The sequence below is a fragment of the Meles meles genome, chromosome 9, assembly GCF_922984935.1.
Source record: "Meles meles chromosome 9, mMelMel3.1 paternal haplotype, whole genome shotgun sequence".
In the NCBI taxonomy this organism is placed as follows: Eukaryota; Metazoa; Chordata; class Mammalia; order Carnivora; family Mustelidae; genus Meles; species Meles meles.
The window spans coordinates 41,889,302-41,908,485 of NC_060074.1; the positions used below are offsets into that span (position 1 = coordinate 41,889,302).

The 19,184-nt window shown below is 45.8% G+C and overlaps 1 protein-coding gene across 1 annotated transcript in view; it reads left to right on the top strand.

Annotated features, from left to right (window-relative positions):
• The window catches only part of TRPM8 (transient receptor potential cation channel subfamily M member 8), a 76,002-nt gene extending 68,778 nt beyond the window's left edge, over positions 1-7,224 (top strand). Inside the window, exons 24-25 of the mRNA XM_046019259.1 lie at positions 4,056-4,148; positions 6,798-7,224. Of these exons, the coding sequence (XP_045875215.1) occupies positions 4,056-4,106 (51 nt within the window). The 3' untranslated portion in view covers positions 4,107-4,148; positions 6,798-7,224. The remainder of the gene's footprint in view (positions 1-4,055; positions 4,149-6,797) is intronic.
• Positions 7,225-19,184: the final 11,960 nt, after the last annotated feature.

A 19,184-nucleotide genomic window follows, 5' to 3' on the forward strand; every position in this document is an offset into this window, starting at 1 on the left:
GTCCCATTCCCATGATCTCCAAACTCTTTGATGTCTCTGTCAGGCCCAGGACCCTGTCTTCTCTTTCTCTCAGCTGTGAAAGCAGGTGTAAGATGTTTGTAGTTACAGAAACACCTGCAAAGCTCAGAAGAGCAATTTGGGAGCCTAAGTGCCTCCGTGCTCATCTTGGATGCCACTCTAATTTGCTAGCTACTTAATTTGAAGGGCACTGCAGATGCACAAATACACATGTGAACATTAGGGTTGGGAGAGTGTGCCCACATCCACCCGGAGCTGGGTGGCCAGAAGTGATGATTAGGTTTAGCAGAAATTACAACCGACTCATAAATACTGGATCCCTGTTGGGCTCTGTGGAGGAGAGGATGCGTGGTGTTTTATCATGGTATTTTGAGACGAGCATCCTGGATGATGATAGTCACATTCCCTCGCAGTGCTGTGCTGTTTGGTGGCTGGATAGAACCCCACCAGGTAAGGCAGAATCTCAGGCACTCAGTGCCTTGCCCAGACCTGTAGGGTCTCAATGAACATTTGCTGAGTGAATAAACGACCCAAGAGATCCTCATGGAGCTCTTATATGAGAATTTATCCAGCTTAAAATTTCTTGGTTATTTTTGTTTTATTTACCACCGGCATTCTTAAGAACCAAGGCTGCATTTTCATAGGCCTCGCCTCCTGAAGTCTGGTGCTGACAGGACAGTATGCCTTCCTCCCCCCGGAGCAGCTCGTCTCTTCCTTCTGACTCATCCTCCCCTTTCCTTTCTGTGCAATGACGAGCTCTATACACTGGAGTCAACTACTCAGGATGGTGGTGTATTTTGAGCAAACACTTTGCTGCATAACAAACAACCCCTATAGTTCAGTGGCGTCAACCCACCATTTTATTTAGCTCTAGCTTTTTTTTTTTTTGGTAGGTCAGGGGTTTGGGAAGAGCGCATCTGGGCAGTTCTGCATCATGTGTGCTCAATTGGGTTTCTTGGGCTGGATACAGCAGGTGGCGAGGCCAGGATCTGGCATCTCAGTGGGCTTCTCTGTCGCCCGTGACTTCTGATCCTTGTAGCTTGGGCTTGTCACCGCATGGTGGTCTTGAGGCAGTCCCCCCTTCTTCCAAGAGGGAGGAAGCAGACTGCTGTTACTTTTGAGGGCCTGGTGTGATGTCACTTCTACCAGAGTCTGTTCAGAGAAGCCACCGGTCAGCCCAGATTCGGTCACCCACCTCCTGAGGTAGGAGTGGCACTTGTGGACAGGCACAAAGGAACCACTGGCAGCCATGTTTGGGGACTCTATCACACAATAGTGTATCTTGTTACAGCTCCTCTCATTCTGATGTTGTGTTGTGGGTCATTCCCTGAGGGGCTGGCAAGATTCCTGTTTGATTGGAGTTGAACGCTGTACGTAAATGACCATGCTAGGATGTATATCACAATTATCACCAATGGAGAGGAAAAAGAAAAGTGGTAGGTATGCTTAAAGATTATGGAAAATTTAGCGAGGATTAGGAGAATATATGAAAGGAGAAACTGGAGATAGCATTCTCAGATTGAGTATTTCTATTAGACACATATGGTATGTAATAAATAATATATATCCTTATATGATATATTCACTTTTCCACCTCATGTATTTATATTTAGGTCTATCGTCTGCTGCTTCTGTGGCTGGGCCATGTAGCACATTGTATTTACCGAGCACCCGCGATGTGCCGGGCATGGGGCTAAGAGCCTTCGAAGCAGATGTGGTCCCCCAATGTCATGAATGGAGTCTTTGTGAAGTCACGTGGTTATAGGACCTGAATTGTGCAGGACTTGGTGGCAACAGTGATTTTGGATGCAGGATCTGGCACGCGCTCCACAGATCACCTGTGTCTGTGTCAGCAGGGAGCAGGGTCAGCAGCTGGGAAGGCCCGAGTCCAGAGAAGCAGGGAGCATTCCAGGCAGCAAACAAGGGGCAGCGTGAACTGGGGAAGCTCTGAGTGGGAGGGAAATGGGGGTGGCTGGGCTGTCCCGTGTGGGAACTTGCTTCTGTCTGGTTGTGTTTTATCCCTGTGCGAGGGAAGCTTCTGCAGAGTTTTAGCTGAAGAGGGGCACATCTGGTGGACTTTTTCAAAGACCCTCCGAGCCGCTGGGTGGCCACACAAGAGCAGCTTAAACAGTCTGGTTTGAGAATCGAGGCACCCCAGACTCGTTTAGGTGTGTGTGCAGAAAGCAGGCTATTTTTGGTTGTTGTGCTGTGTTGTTTTCACTCGTGGTCTCAGTTGGGGTAGCTTTGGAGGGAGAGAGAGGCATGGATGGAGCCTCTCTGAGTCGTGGGTCAGAGGTCATCCAGTGAACCAGGGCATTGGACAAGCTTACCATGGCTCCCAGGAGCCATACCGTTTACAGACTGAGACCTCCTGACCACTGAGGGTCTGGCGGTGACAGCATCAGTGGGGACAGTGGGCCTGAGCTGTGGGGGCTGTGGGAGATGGGGGCTGGGAAAGTCACTTGTCATGGTTGAAGCTGCCCACATACAGGCCAGGATTTCCCAGGGTCCTCAGAGAAGAGCTTGCAGGTTCTGTCCCCTTTGCATGCCCCTGGATGTGGAGCTCAGCCCCTTTGCTGGTTTCTACTGGAAGCCCACTGGCACCATGCATTTTGTAGGTTTGGGGAGGATCTGGGTGGGTCCCAGGGAGGCCTCAGACTGTGCAGGATTTCACTCCCTGTCTCCCTGCTTCTCATCCTGCTCGCCTGTCCCGTCTCCTCTTTATTCTCTCCTGGATCCTGTACCCTCCCTACCCTACTGAACAACAAAAAAGTCTCTCTTTTGCATCCGCAGAGAACTTAAAGGATCATCACCTGTTCCTTGAGCAAGTTCTCAGAATCTTATATCTGCTTTTAGCAGCTTATTGAAGTCATTCTACCATCAACAAATACAGGGCTCTCACTAAGCTCCTTCAACAAATAAAAAAATTTCTGCATTCATTATACCCTAAAACAAAGTCATTCACAATTGACCTTAGGTTTGTAAGTAGGGATCTTACTAGACCTTCTTTATTTTAGGCAGCTATTAGTCCTTATGGATTTGTTTCATTCTTAGAAAAAAAAGAAAAAGTTAAATGAAGAGATTATTACTGGAAATAAACCCAAGATAAAAACATATTTCTTTTCCTTGAGTGAGAAACATAGCAAGTTAGAAAGCAACTGTATTGAAATAGCACTATGTCCATGAACTTTTATCAAATATACCGATAAGGTGTATAATTTAGAATGACCTTCATTCATCTTGTGTCATAAGCTTGTGAAAGGTGCAAATATCAAAAATAATTTTATTATGTCTTTTACTTAAATTGTTTTGCTATGTATACTTTTTTTGTGGGAGTAGACACTTTAGTTACAAATATTTGATTCATTAGTATTTAATCATATTATTATTATTTTTAAATATTTTATTTATTTTAGAGAGAGAAAACAGGAATGTGGACATGAGTGAGAGGAAAGGCAGAGGGAGAAGCAGATTCCCCACTGAGCAGGGAGACAGAGTTGGGGCTTGACTCCAGGGCCTTGGGATCATGACCTGAGCCAAAGGCAGACACTTAACCAACTGAGGCACCCAGTTTTTATCATATTTTTATTTTTATTATATTTTTATTTCATATCATATTTTTATTTGTATTATATATCATATTTTTATTTGTATTATACTTCTACTGAAGTGAAACTTTGTTGGTATCTTATAATTTTATTAGCATTAACTACATATGCCACGATTATTTCTACATATTATTTCTCTGTGCGGTTAAAACCTGTCATTTCTATCTGAGAACCATTGTTGATTTTCCTTTGAGAAAAGCTCCCACTCCTTGGTGTTGATGAGTATTTGCTAGTGCCATGATTTCAGAAAGTAAGCAGTGGGCAGGGTCCATATCGTCTGCCACCCATTCTGCCCTGTTCCAGGATGCGCCATACTTGCTGCTTAGTATCTACATCTGTTTCAAGGAAAAGCCATAGAGTAATCATTTAAATCATGGACAGTTGGAAAATTTATCTTAAGACCAGTTCTACGTTTTCTCCCTTTCCAAGATTAATGATCTCAAGGGTCTTCTGAAAGAGATTGCTAATAAAATCAAATAGAACTTCATGGACTGTAATGGAGAAAAATCCGATTATAGCAAGGTAAGTCATGTTAATGGACTATATCTTTGCTCTGAAATTTTACATATTTCAATACTAATTTAAAATCATGGTATTTTTTTCTTAGTTATTTTATTTTCCATTATTATCAGATTTGAAGATAATGCATTGGTTAAAAAATTCAAACAATATAGTGATATAGGAAGGAACAAGTAGAAGCCTCTCTTCACATTCCTTTCCCACAAATTTTGCTCCCCAAGGGAGGTTAGCACAGCCAGCAATAGAGTAAATGTATCCTTTTGAATCTTTCAAAGGCACTCACAAACTATATATCTATTTGGCATTAATTGAATCAAGGTCACACTGCTCAAAGACTTGATATTTTTTTTCTTAATTCTCTTTCATGGGTATTTTTATGGATCAGTGCCTAAACATGTTCCTTATTCTCATGATACACTATACACTATGCAAGTTTATTGCTGTGGGATAGATAAACGTATGTTGATCGTCTTTTTCCACCAAATATATTTTAGTCAAACATTCAAGGCCTTTCAGCAATAGCTCATTTGCACAGTAGAAATATAATTCAGTTAACTGGCAGTTGAACCCAAGGTTTGGCTCCATGATCTTACATTTGCTTTAATTATGTTTTTTCATTACCTGTCTAAATTATAAACATAATAAATGTTAAAATGTGAACATGTAGATTTAGGGAAAAACAGCAATGGGGATCGCATTGGATGAAATTTTTTTAAGAAAGTAAATGCAAGGAATAGAAATACAATTAAGACTCTCCCTCCTTCCTTCCCTTTCTTTCCTTCCTTCCTCTCTCCCTCCCTTCCTTCCTTCCTTCCTTCCTTCCTCCCCTCCCTCCTTCCTTCCTCCTTTCCCTCCTTCCTTCCTTCTTTCCCTTTGCTTCCCTTTCCTTAATCTTTATGAGTGCCCACTAACTTCTCAAAGAAGTCCTGTGTCAGGACCTATGCTGAGGCTCAGACACTGAACATGGGCTAAGCCCTAAACACTTACCCTGCAGAATTTCTCTTCACAGATTGATTGTGTCATGGAGGGGTATGTTGCATTAGGTTCCTTTCAATATTTCTGGTCACTCCACACTTTTCCTTGGGTCCTGACAATTATGGATCATATATATGGGGAACTTTGTTAGAGCAAGACAGATCCATGTTTTATATAACCTGGAAGGCAGGCATGAACTCCTAGATGTGCTCAAGACAACAAGTCTTACATATTTAGGAGGAATGTATTTCAACTCTCTCATAATGAAAACATTAGTATTGTTTTGGTGAAAAATAAATTGTAGTTTGAGTTTGAAACACTTGTCATTTTGTTTAATTTATGAGCTGAAATATATTTTAAAAAAACCAGAAAGAGATAACAAAAATTAAACATGATTTTTTAAAAACTGTGGAAGACAGAAGAGGTCAGAAAAGATCCCAAATGAGATGCCCATCCACCTCTCAGCTCTAGCATCTTCAATCTTGTTCCTCTTCAGATGTGTTTACTGTGAGTAAAATGAGCAAATGCACAGGCTTCTTACTGACTTGCCTTTTGTGAAAACTTAATTTTTTTATTAATATAAGGAGAGTTGATGAATTGGTGAATGAAAGTGAATTGGGAAAAAGACATTCCTCCATTTTTGTGCAGGCCACCCATGAAAGAATGAGGATGAGAAAACAGATAGCCTATAAATTCGTAACTGTTGATATCTTTAGAAACAATGAATTTGGGATGTCCAGGTTTTTTGTATATATTTTTTTCTTCTCAATGTTAGACCCATTTTCTTTTTCTTTTTTTTTTTTTTTCATGTTATTTGGCATATCCTTTAGAAGTTCACGGAAAATGTAATTTTATAGGCAATCATCTACATGTTGCTAAAATATTGTTCAGATATGTCTGTCTCTAGAGGGGTGAAGGTGATCTTTTTGGGGGGTAAGAGCAAGGAAGGAGAACATCAACTGTAGGTGGGAGTGACCTGGTGTTGGTAGGGGTAGGTCTTTACCAATTTGCCCATCTGGCCTCTCCATCCTTAAATCAGCCTTTGATCCAATAACTTGGGATAAAATAAACAGTTGTATATGTATTTCCCTTTCTTCCACACAAGGTTGAAAGGAATTAAGAACTGAGGGCAGAACAAAGCCACTTGTTTTCTCATAGCTTTATACTTAGAGTGGACTTAAGGACCTGCGGGCCATGGGGGAAAGACAGTCACTGGAAATGTCTTGATCCCTACATAATAATCCATTGATTCTTGCATTTGCCACCCTGAAACTCTAGTTCAGGGAAAGAATTTGAAATTCTTTTGGATGTCGTAATAAACCTTCATTTCAATAAATCATTGCAGTTCTTAGCTTTATTTTCAACTTACCCTTTTATTGATGGGAAACCACTCTGCAAATCAAGCACTGGGAAACTTTCTGAGTCTTCACCTGGCCTGAGCCAAGCCTTGTCCCTCACCCATGGTCGTCGCGTTCTCATGGCAAGCTGGTCAGAACTCACATCTTTAAGAGAAAACATGGTCTCACAGCCCCTTCAAAACCAAAAGAAAATAAATTTTTTAGAAATGCGTTGGGACTCATGACCCGTATATTACCAATACATTTAGAAGCAAATCATCTCCTGAGCACGGACATGGGGAATCCGTTCTTAAGACAGTGTTCTTTCTCTGTTTCCCAGGTGACATCAGAAATCTAGGTGGGAACAAGTCAAGGAAGGCTGAGGAAGAGCTTGGTTACTGACCACTCAGTAAGAACTATTCAGGCCCTGGGTGTGCCCAGCAGATGGCTTTCATCGCCCCAGTGTGCTCAAATCTGAGAAACAGACATGTGATTGGTTTCACACGAGAAGCTGGATGTGAAGGAAGAGCTTTTCCTGACGGCTGCCCTGTTACTACTTCCTGAGTCTCCATCACTCGTACTCGCTGTGGATCATTTTAGAGTGTGTTCCTGCGTCCCCTTCTTCCTTCACTTCTCCCACTTCTGACCCATGTGTATTACATCTCTCCTGGGAGTAAGAACCGGGTCACGCCTTTCCTTCCATGCCACTGTTGTTTAGCTCAGTCACTTCTCTGCTACTTCCCTTTGTGCAATGTGTGACTAATTAGTTGGCGTGTTGTTTAAAGTCTGCCCAGTCAGGGGCGATTCTGAAACATGGTGGAGCAAGAGGGCCCTGCTCTTCTCAGGAAAAACTGTTCTCACTTCTCATTATGCTTTTTATTTATCAGTGGAAGTGACACACCCGCATCCTGTCTTCTCTCACTTTGCCAGGAGCTCTTAAAGATGTGAAGATGAAGAATCACTCCGAAATGGGACCTTGAGAGGCACCCCTGATTTCGTGTTCATGGGGTGCTCCTTTCTTCTCTTATTCATTCTTTTCTCAGTAAAAATAACCCATGGATATTATAGAAAATTCAGACTACATGGAAAAGGAGTATAAATAGTCCCACTAGTGGTTAAAGATAATCACTGCTAACATTTTAGGGTGTGTTTCCAAATCTATTTTTTTCTATGCATATTTTATTTCTCTTAGAATATTTTACATGATGTCATCAGACCACATATACAATTTTGGATAAGGCTTTTCACTTAGTATTTTATCAAGGATGTTTTTGTTATATTCATGGCTTCTTAAACATTATATTAATGATTCAACCTCCAATGATTTCTGTAGTGCAGGTCATTGAAGACTGTTTCCAGTTGGTCGGGGGGATGAGCATCTTGGTGCATGCATCATTTTCTGCATTTGGGAAATTTTCCCGTGGCTAGACTCCTAGGGGTATGTATTGATTACCAAATCATTTACAAGGCTTTTTCATAAATGTATCGCAAATAGGAATTATTAACTTAAGTCTAAGATAAGAAGTTCTTGAGCTTGAATTCTTAACATAAGGTATTATATTTAATCCTTTGTTTAGGCAGAAATCAACACGCTTACTTAAATATATTTGTGAGATGCGTGAACTTAGAACTCTTAACATAAGGTATTATATTTAATCCTTCGTTTAGACAGAAATCGACACGCTTAGTTAAATATTTTTGGAAATTGAAGGTATTGGTTTGGAATTGGGGAGATCATCTAGCTGAACACTTCTAGTCTCAGCTCTCTCTGGAAGGGGAGGTAGCTTTGCCTGAAAGATGTGCTAGAAGAACACAAGGCACTGTAAGTGTCCATAATTAGTTTTTCCAGCTTTGACTAGACTATAAACTCAGTGGCTGAAGAAGGAAATCTTAGAAGGAAGCTATTAAAAGATCATCTAATTAAAAAAACTACAAAAGCACGAACCAAAAAAAGTGTTTTATCATTTTGTCTGGGCTTTAGTTAAAAAGATTACTCACAACATTCATAATGTTGGCAGGGAATGAATTCATGGGAATGAATGTCTTTTTTACTTAAACCTTATTAATGGCTTAAAGGGGAATCCTCTTCAATAGGGTTGACGAGCTCATGGTTTCAGATGCTGAAAGTAGATGGAAAAAATTTGTATGACAGAAATTGCCAATGAGTGGAATTTTCAAAACTTCTCTGTTCATGGGAGAATGTTCTTTTTGTTTCAACTAGAGTATCTTCCTTTTCCGAAGCCACCAAGAAGAGTCTTAGGTGCTCTCCGTACTGCCTGGGAAAAAGAAAGTGTGTGGCAGTGTATGTGTAAGGTTATCCGGGGAGAAACAGCAGTCTCAGCCTCTTACCCTCATTCACATAGTGAATTTGAATAAAGTCAGTAAATCAAACTGTTTTCAGTTTGTCTCATAAGACAAAATTTAGCATAACTGTTGGCCGATCCCCCTCAACCTGTTTGTCCATACACTCCTATCTCCATTGTCTGTGTTTTTGTTAGTTTAAGAAAAAGACCCCCACACACCTTAGTATCAGCAGCACAAGAAGTTCTCCTGTTGACAATAGTGACGGAGAAGTTGGCCCGCACTCAGAATTCACTGGTCCTAGAGAAGAAAGTAGTTTTCAAGAAAGCTAGGTGTTTTCAACCCAGCTTGTCTGGTAGATGTTTTTGCCTGGCCACGCCCCATGATATTTACATGTGCAAAGTCATTATTTTAAGTGTAGCTCACAGAAACAGCACAGGTGTGGATCGGGACCTCTAACCAAAGCTGCTATGTCTTTGTGTGTGGGGCTCACTGTGTCCTATGCTATTACATAGGTAATCTGCAGCTTGGTTTAAATGAGTGTGTCAATGAATTAGATGACAAGGAAGAACGGTCCGGGGTTGCTTCCGTCATTTTATTGACAGTGGACATAAAATAAAATTCTTTTTTTCTTCTTCTTGAGAAAGCAGTAAGGATTTTTATTGTCAACACAAATGAGAGATACAAGTAAAACAGAAGACACAAACTAATTAATTATCCTGATCATTTTAGATGCCAGAACCTCTCTATGGAAAGGTCAGCTCAGTTTCTTACGTAGACACGACACTGTCCAAAACAAGCATACAAAACAGGGCTATTTTGAGAAAGTGTTTAGGACAATGGCCAAATATGTACACGGTGAGAGGAGAAGTAAAAAGGTGGCTTCCCTCATTCTTTTCCTCAGCAAGTTACATATTTATAAAAATAGGTGGCTCTTAGGGACGCCTGGGTGGCTCAGCCAGTGAAGCATCTCCCTTTGGCCCAGGTCATGATCCCGGAGTCCTGGGATTGCGTCCCGCATCAGGCTCCCTGCTGCTGTGCAGGGAGTCTGCTTCTCCCTCTTCCCCTCCCCCCAGCTCATGGTCTCTCTCTTTCTTTCACTCATTGTCTCTCTTTCTCAAATAAATAAATAAAATCTTTTAAAAATATGTGGTTCTCTCTGGGGTCTTTTTAATAGTTTCACACAGAAAAACTTAAAATTCTTCCACCTCTCAGGTAAAAAAAAAAACCAAAACTTTATGCCGGTCCTGAACAAGAAAATCGAGATAGGGTGACAGCAGTTTCAAGACCACTTTACATGTAGGCACCACCTTCTTTAGTTTACAAAAGGGTTACCGTCCACGTATCTGTACCAAAACAATCGACTGAATTTCCCCCCTTAGGAAGTGTTCAACCAAAGTGGAGTTAGGTTGATCTCACTTGGAAAGTACAAAAAGGGATACGCAAGACCCGTGTCTGTTGTGTGACTCCAGGAGGTGCTCTGGTAAGAAGTGGTTGCAGGAAGAAGTGGTCTGTCGGGGCCACCACAGTGGGCGGACACACGGTCCCTGCCCAGTCTGGCTGGGAGCTGTACCCAGGTCTCAAACAGATGTTGGGGCCCCCAGCTGGCAAGGCTGGAGCACACGGGAGAGCACCGTCGACCGGATCAGAGTCTCAACTAGCCCCTGCATGCCTCTATTCCACGATTTGTCCACGCTCCCGCTGATTGTGGTCCAGAAACCGAGAAGCCCCAGTTCTGAAACGACACAAACATTAGCTACCCAGTAAGCAATGGGCAAAGTTCTTGTCTATGGTAAACAATACAAAAATGGGCGGTGAGGCGCCCCTACTTCACTGATGGGGTTCCTTAGTTTCACTGTTAATGAACAAGTACAAAATGGCTTCTTCCACATAAGGACGAGCTTTGCACTAACATCTCTCCAAAACCAGTTAGGTCTCCAGCTCTAGCCTTGGTTTAAGAGGTCTAAAAAAATAACAAGGACAGCCCTTCCCATGTCAGGGCCAAGATGAAGTGGGAGTTGGGCCCAAGATACCCTCCATGCAGGGTCCCTGGGATACACACAGCTCTAGAAGCCAAGGGTTGCGGGCACATTCAAGTCATGGGCTTTGAGACTATTATGACTGGGTTGGTTGTTTCTTCCCTTCTGTCACTGGTATGTCCATCATGGGTGGCTTGATGACTGCTGGATCCTTGGCCATTCGGGAGACCTGGTCTGGTGCTGTTGGAGAAGGCTTCAAATTCCTTAGTTTAATCAGATTTGTTTCTATAGGAATTTCGTTCCCAAGGTTACACGAGCTGACTTCTCTAAACAAAAGTCCCCCATATGTCATCATCCCTCAGACATGCTTAGCTGTTTCTGAGGTTAGAGAGATCCCCTGTGAGCTCACAAGAGGGTCAAGATCAGTCTTGGGGCCAACATGGATGTTCATTGTCCACAACCCCATGTGATCATGGTGTCTCAGGCCCAGCCTGGAGCATGGTTTCCTTGCTGAAGGCAGGGTCCTCTTGCTCCAAAGTGACCACATTTGTTCCAGAGAGAATTGAGGGATTGTATGTCCCCCTATCCCTCTCACCCGTCTCAGCTTCTTCTGGGTCTAGTGGAGGCTGAGCTGCAGGTCGCCATGGAGACAGCCTCTGCCCACAGCCTCTGTCTCAAAAATAAAAGTCTCAGAAGTCAGGCCCTCAGCCGAGCTGGGGCTGGTATCAGAGATGAACATTCCACTGGCCTGCCCGCCCACCCCTCCCGCCCTACGCCTTTATTCTCCTGAAGATGGAAGTCTTTAGGGGAAAGGAACCTTTGGTGGTTGATCAGACCAGAGTACCCCAAAGCCCCAGCTTAATCATGAACATCTGTGGTTCAGAAATAAGCCCTCTGCTCTGATCAAGACATTTATAGCATGGAGTTTTAAAAATCAGTTTCTTCCCCCTACAGAAGTCTTGTTTAACAAGGAGAAATCTCCGTCATCCCTGTCTATGTACAATGTGCGGTCATTAGCTCTCCACTGTGAGCCCTTCCTGGGTAATAAGGATGGTTCAGAACAAACAGAGCATTTGAAAGCCCCTGCCCCCACCCACCCTGTTGTACCGTCTCCCAGAGGAGAGGGCACTGATTTAAGAAGCAGAAGTAACACCGCACGGCAGTATGCCCAGTGAGGGAAGGTGCAAGGGCAGTGGGGTGCAGACTAAGGAGGGTCATGAGAAGGCTCTGAGAAGCAGGTGCTTGGTCACTTAATGGAGGAAACTGGCTGCCCCCCAATTTTTCTCACGGAGATCACTCCCGCCCATATTTGCACAAATACCAGAGAAGCTCCTGGGGGTCGACTATGAAACCCAAGTGGCTGAAGATGGCTGCTGGCCGCTGTGCACAGGCAGTGGGGAGGCATATGAAGTTGCCGGGGGAAATCGAGGAGGACCGAGCAAGAAGGGGACACAGGAGAAAGGGCGGCTTAGCAGGGGTACGTTAAGGGGGAAATCCAGGGACAGTGTCTGGGGCCCCCTCCCTGCCACAGGGCAAATCTTCGGTAAAAGAACATACAAACCACAAGGCCATTGTGGCAACAGATCACATGTAATGTAGACCACGGGCCACATCATGCCTGTGAGCCCCTGTGGCTTCCTGCCCCCCCAGATTACAGCAATGTCCTTGGGATGCATGTATCCACCAATGTCTTATCTCCCCCCTTGACTCTTGATGCTGTTTGAGAGCTGTCTTCCTGACATCATGATGCAGCGTATCAGTCCCTGCTCATGTCTTCCATGGCTCCTTGTGAAGTCCTGCTCAGCTCCCTCAAATGGAGCTTGTGACCTCGGCAGCCTTGCCCTTACCCACCTCCACACAGGTGCTTGGTCTGAGCTACCTGCCTAGTTCCTGAATTCCAGGACTAGCTGCCTTGCATGGATCCCAGGCCAACACCTGTGTGGCCCTCTTGGCCTGGGCTGAATGCTGTGTCCTCCTCCCAGCCCGAAGCTTACTTCTGACTGCTCAGCACTCCATGGCCTGGGAAAACCATGCAGCTTGTACTGCCTTCCTCCCTTCCCTGTGACTTTCCCCCCATCTTTGGTTTCACGCTCCAATGGATTCTTGAATAGAAGATAGTCTGGTGCCATGGCTCAGAATTATGGGACAGGTGAGCTAGCTGGAAATTCCAATTCCACTGCCGGCTGGTTGTGTGGCTTTGCAAAGGTTACATAAACTCTCTGTGCCTTGGTTTGCTCATCTGTAAAATGACCTCAAACCACACCGCCCTTTGCCTCGGAGTGTTGAGAAAATTAAACGAGATAGCTTGGAAGGGTCTCAGGTCTGCCTGGCCCTTGGTAACTGCTCAGTGAATTTGGCATCTCTACCGTCACCACTCTCCGCTGTTCCATTGTTTAAAGTCTCTTCCACCTGCCTCTTGGTGAGTTCTTACTCTACTGCTAGAGCCCAACTCAGAAATCACCTCCTCTAGGAAGCCTGCCTTGATCCTCTACTCCCAGAGCTTCCCGACCCTTTGACCTCATGGCACGGGTAGAGAAGAGAAGCATCTGTGCGTCCCCTGGGTGTTGGATGAGGACTTCTGGAGGCCACAGGCCTTGGCCAGCCATGTTCTGCTGCCCCGTCCAACCGCCCAGCTGGGAATATCAGCACTTGGCATACTTGTACCCCATTTAAGGTCCAGAATCCTGGTCGGGAAGTTCTGGTTATCAGTTCTTATCATGATCTGCTTATGTGTCTTCCTCCTCCTTCTCTGTGAGGTTCTGGACTGAAGAGACTTTGTCCTACTGGTTTGTTTTAGGCACTATATCTAGGTGATGCTGGTCTCTTGCAGGACCCCAGTTAGGTATGTGTGTGATTGAACTGGACTATCCTTCACTGTTCTCTAACCTACCCTGAGGTTTCTTCATTCATGTTGTTTCTTCTCCCTACTTGGCTGGTTAAAATATTACTCATCTCTAATTAAACACCGTCCAGTTCCCTTTGTTTCCCTGGTTTCCAGGGGGCAGAGATCACCGGTCCTTCCCCATGTGGGTTTGGAACCTGAAATGACGGCGGCCTGTCTATGAGGAATCATTCACGGTCATGGTACAACGATCTGTTCCCCACTAGATTAGCAGCTGTCTTAGAAAAAAACCTGGTCTTTTTCATCCTTTTGTTAACCCATGGGGGTAGACACACACATCATGTGCCTTGCAGAGTTGGTTATAATCTCAACCCTGTCCTCAGAGACCTTACCGTCTATAGGAAGAGGCAAGTCCAAAGGATTTCAGTCCTGAGTCTTGCATGAACTAGGATGAAGACTTCAGTATGGGGCTCTCAGGGAGCAGGTAGAAAGGGCTCCCAGCCCAGCTCTGGGGAGCAGGAAGGCACCCCCTGGAAACAGCTAAGGGTTAAGGAGAACTAATCCAGGGAGGAGTGTTTGAGGTAGAGGGTGAGGGGTTAAGAGCACAGACTTGAACCTGTTTGCCTGGGTTCAAATCCTGATTCTGAAATTTGCTGAGCCCACGGCGGGGCAAACAGTCCACACCCACATAACGTTAGCTATTGTATCTGTCTGTCATTTATTAACTCGGCTTAACTTTTGTGTTCCGGGCAAATGTTTGAGCATTTGGTTATCTTGTGACATTCACCCTTGGGGAAAATTTTGCCAGGGGAAATGAAAACAAACCGAAGGACTGCAGGGACCTGTACCTGTATAGAAAAAGAGGACGGGGACTTCCTGCAGGGTCTCAGGAAACCTATGTGGAGGAAGGCTTTAAGGCACATCTGCAACCATGACCCCAAACTGCATTCTTCACATAGCAGAGGGCTTTGTTTTTATTTTTAAAATAAGCAAAAAAGGACATAGCTCCCCAATTAAGAGTTTTAGTAGCCCCCCCTTTTTCCCCCCCTGAGTTATGAGGTGGGGAAATACTGTTTGCAATAATTTCTTATGGACAGAAGTGAAAATTGCATGTGATCACCCTGACTTAGTGCTTTTACATAAGTCCAGAAGAATGAGCCCTGATTCTCCAGTACTTGCCAGAACTCTGGCTTGGTGCACGGTTAAGGGCAAGGTGCTCTGTCCTGGTTTCCTGCCACTCCTTGCTGTCCCACCAAGCTTCCTCTTGCCTCTTTCATTTCAGTGCTGGCAAATGGCTTCGAGGTCTAGTTAATTTTTTTTCTGAGATGCGTGACGGATAAAAGAGAAACTGCCCTTCCAGGTTGATGGAGAGGGCTTCTGGATAAAGCTGCCATGGCAAACTGAAGCCCTCCCCCTACCCTGCCCCTCAAGGCTCTCTGCCTTCTTTCTTGAATCTGCCCGGCAGAAGCTGCAGAACTCTCGGATTATTCCAGAAATGGTTTCCTTTCAAGCTCTGCTGTCAGTTTTCTTTAGGCAGATTAGGCGGTTTATGGATGCTTTTCCCTGAGCCGTGTGCCTTCAGTGACCCAGAACTGAAGACATCCCCCAGGCAGGTTTTGCAAACACCCCCCCCCCCCCCTTTCCCTGCAGATTTCTCTGCTTGCTCCCTCCTCAGGGACAGCCCAGAGCTGACACCATCAGCATCCTCTGCACCCTGCAGAACACCTACCTCTCTACCCACTGGCCCCCCAACCCTTGGAAGCCCCAGGCTCAGCCCTGCTGTCCTTGGAGCGTCAGGAAGCAGGAAACTCATTCTGAGTGTGGGTTGTTTCCAGGTCAGGAGAACAATTTCCTCCCGCTCCTGACAGCACTCTGTGGTCCAGCTGCAGAATTCTGGATTTAAGTCCCTTTTTTGTGAGCTTTCCTCTTCAAATCCTTCCATAAGTAAGGGACACCGTTTCTGCCCCTATTAAAAAGAGAGGAGGCTTTCATTTTCAGAATGAAAAGCACCCGACTTGGACGGAGTATTTTTTTAGCCTCGGAGAAGGGAAGAAAAATTCATTTGCATGGAGCGTGTGCTGCCTGCCTCTGGGTCCACTGCACCTGGGTTAATTCTCCCGTATTTCACTTTCTCATAGAATATAGACAGCCCGTGGCTGAGATGGTAGGGGAAGGAAGGGCTGAGCTGAACCATGCATGATGCGGGTTCCCTGCTCTCTGAAACCCTCGGGATCTGCCACTCCCCAGATAATCGATAGTGGAAATGGCTTGGGTCAGAACACTGATGGCTGCCTCTTTTCGGTCCTTTGGGTTGCTTTGAATTCATTTCTGGAGATGGGGCAGGGATAAAGGGCAGACGTGAAGAGCTGAGCATTCGCAGTTTCTCTCCCCCTGGCTGGCTTCCCCAGCCCTCTGGGGAGCAGACGTTCTTGCTGGGTTCCTCAAGCCACCCTGTATTGTGGGGACGATCCTGGTGAGGGATAGCTTGGGAACAGACACCGGGCTGGCGAGTGGACAGGAGGAAGGGTGTCTGGCTGGCTGGATTCGAGAGACAATTTATGGCATGTGGAGACTGGGTCATGTCCCGAGCGTGACTGCACGTTTGTGTGTGTGTGTGTACAGGCACACGCACACTCTGTCTGACCCTCCTTGTTTCCCTTGCCCCCCTCTCTCTGCAGTGGCCATGCCAGACCTCCACCATCCTCACAAGCTCTGGCTCCCCTGCCCCCATCTCCTTCCTGGCAAACAGCCTTGCATCCTACTTCCCCATCCCCATGGGTTCTCACGCAACCTTCCTCCTCCAGATTTACAGACCTCCCTACACCCAGACCCAGGGTTTTCTCCTTCTCCCACCACCACACAGGCCCTGTCCTTCATTTTCTCCAAGTCAGTCCTCCCTCCTGTGTGTTGAATGTCACCCATTCCCCTCTGTGCACCTCAGGTTAAATGTGGACCACAGCTCCCCACTTTAATTTAACCTCTTTCCTTCTCAAGTGACTGTCTCTCATTGGAAGTATTTCCATCTGCTCAAACCTTTCCTACTCTCAAAATGCTAAGCCTCTGGCTCCCCATCTTTCCATTGGCCTTTCTGTCCCTTTCTTTCATGGTCTGGGTTGTCACAGATGTCCCGTATTCATGGCCTCCATTTCTTTGCCTCCCACTCATGCATCAGCTCTCCTTCTACACAGAACACCCCTTCCCACGATCACCAGTGAGCCCAGGGCCTTCACAGCCAACAGCGTTTCTCAGTCCTCTTACCGTGTTTCTCAGCAGATTCGACAATGGTGATGGTTTCCATCTTCCTTCTTCTCCTCTTCTCTTGGCTTTCTGGAAACCACAGTCTGTGAGTTTTCTTCATACCTCTGACGGCACATTCCCAGTTGCCTTTGGAACCACTTCTGTGCTCCTTGTCTATTAATGATGACTTTCTTAGGGCTCCGTCTTGGGCTCTCTCCTCGTGCCACTCCAGGGCCTCTTGTTCATGCTCACAATTTCAGTTACTGTCTACATGGTGTCAGGTTCTGGGCTTATAACTTCCAGCCCTGGTCTCCCACCTGGGATCCATGTCTGCTTATCCAATGGCCTCGCTGCCTCTCCGCTCACACTGTCCAGTGTTTCCACCAGCCATGCCAGGTGGAAATCCTGGGGTCCTCCTAGGTGCCCTCTCTCCTCTCACTTCATACCCTGGCAGTGGTACCCCAAATGTCTCTGAAATCTAACCACTCTCTCCTTCTCCACTGCTACTAGCCTCATCCCAACCCTAGCAGTTGACTCCGACCCTCCCTGTTTACTCTGCACTGTGTACTTCCTCTAGACTCCACAGCTGGGCCAAAGTTCCCTCCTCAATGTGAAAACCTGATCATGCGACCCTCTTGTTTAACGCTCTTAAGCAGCTTCTTGATGCTCTGAGGATAATGACCTCGGTTATTAACAGAGACCATGATATTCATCATGCTCTGGTACTATTTACCTTTCTAGCCTCTTCTGACCCATGCTCCCCCTCCCTGAGCTCTGCCCCCTCAGTTCTTCACAGGGCACCCCAGAGAGGGGCAGTGGATGCTATGAATGGGACTCTGGGGCAACGGGCCTGTGGTGGGGAAACCATGTGATTTCCCTACTCAGAGGTGACTTGCTCTCTGCTGCCTGGGTGTGCACTCATTCTACACTTTCTGCCTAGGACTCTCTCTCCCTTGCCTCATTGGTTCCAGCTCAGCCTTCAGTCCTCATCCCAAGGTCAGACTCTCTGGTGACACATGTTCAGAGGACGCCATGCTATGCCGCTAGGTGCCCCCAAGCCTCCTCTGACGTTCTTCGTAGTCATATTGTGTGTACTTACAGGATCTTGGATGAACACTTATCTCACCACCCGCCACAGTGTAAGCTCCCCAGAGTCGGGAACTATGTCAGGTTTGCTTCCCGATGTATAACCAGTGAGCAGTGCAGTGCCTGGCATATGACTGCTGGCGAGTGTTCGGTCGGTGAGCGAATGCCTAAATCAGGTGCTTGCTGGGAGGCACTCGTCGCTGGTTTCCTATGTCTCTGCACAACTGCCTTTGTTGCGGAGTATTTGTTTCAGGGTTTTCATATGATGAACAGCCTTGGAAGATGGAGACAAGGTTTCTCTTCAAGACCAAGGACAGATGCACTAACTTTCTGATAGGAGGGTAACCTCTTCCTCTGGGAGAAAGGGTCGGCACCCTACTGCCCGCTAGGAAAGATCTGGGTTCTCTAGAAGCAGGAATCCTACAGCATGGTTGGTAGTATATGTGGGTAGAGTCTGGCTCTTCTTCATCGCCCAGGCAGACCCAGGGCTCAGGTAACCAACGCGAACCATGCGGGTCCCCTGACTGTTGCTGTCACTGACAGGCTGCCCGTCATCTCTGACACGGGAGTGGTGGGTTTTCTCCCAGCTTCCATGCCCATCCCTGGCTGGATGAAATCTCAGACCTTTTACAGTTCTTGATATGAATTAGACTATTTTATTCATTCTGCATGTTTCTTGGACTTTGGTGTCAAGATGTGGAAAAACGAAGCACGAGAACATCATGAGCCCAGGCCCTTTTCGGGCTCCCATGAGACAAACCGCATCCCGGGATCGCTGCTGACAGAAGTGGAGGCTTTGGTGACCAACTCTCTTCTTTCCTCTCATAGTTGTATGTTCTCTTTTTTCTTCTTCTGATGTGTAGTTTTTTTCCCCCTCCAAGTTCTTTCATCTCTGCTCTATTCCCTTTCAAGTGGTTAAGCTAGTTTCTCACACAGTGTTTGCGAAATCGCAGCGGGGATTTCTAAAGAGGGAAAACGTTGCAGGTTCTGGAAAGGAGGGTGGGAAAAGCCCTGGTTCAGAAATTAGGAGACATAACTTTTAGATCTGTTCTGGTGTAACTAGTTAGGTGAGATGGAACAGGTCATGAAACTCTGGCTTCCTCACTTGAGCTCATGCATGCCTTCATTCATTCGTGCCCTCATTCATTCTACAATCACTCTTTAAATTATTTGAAATAGGGGTGTCTGGGTAGGCTCAGTGGGTTAAACCTCTGCCTTCGGCTCAGGTTGTGATCTTGGGGTCCTGGGATCAGGCTCTCAGCTCAGCGGGGAGCCTGCTCCC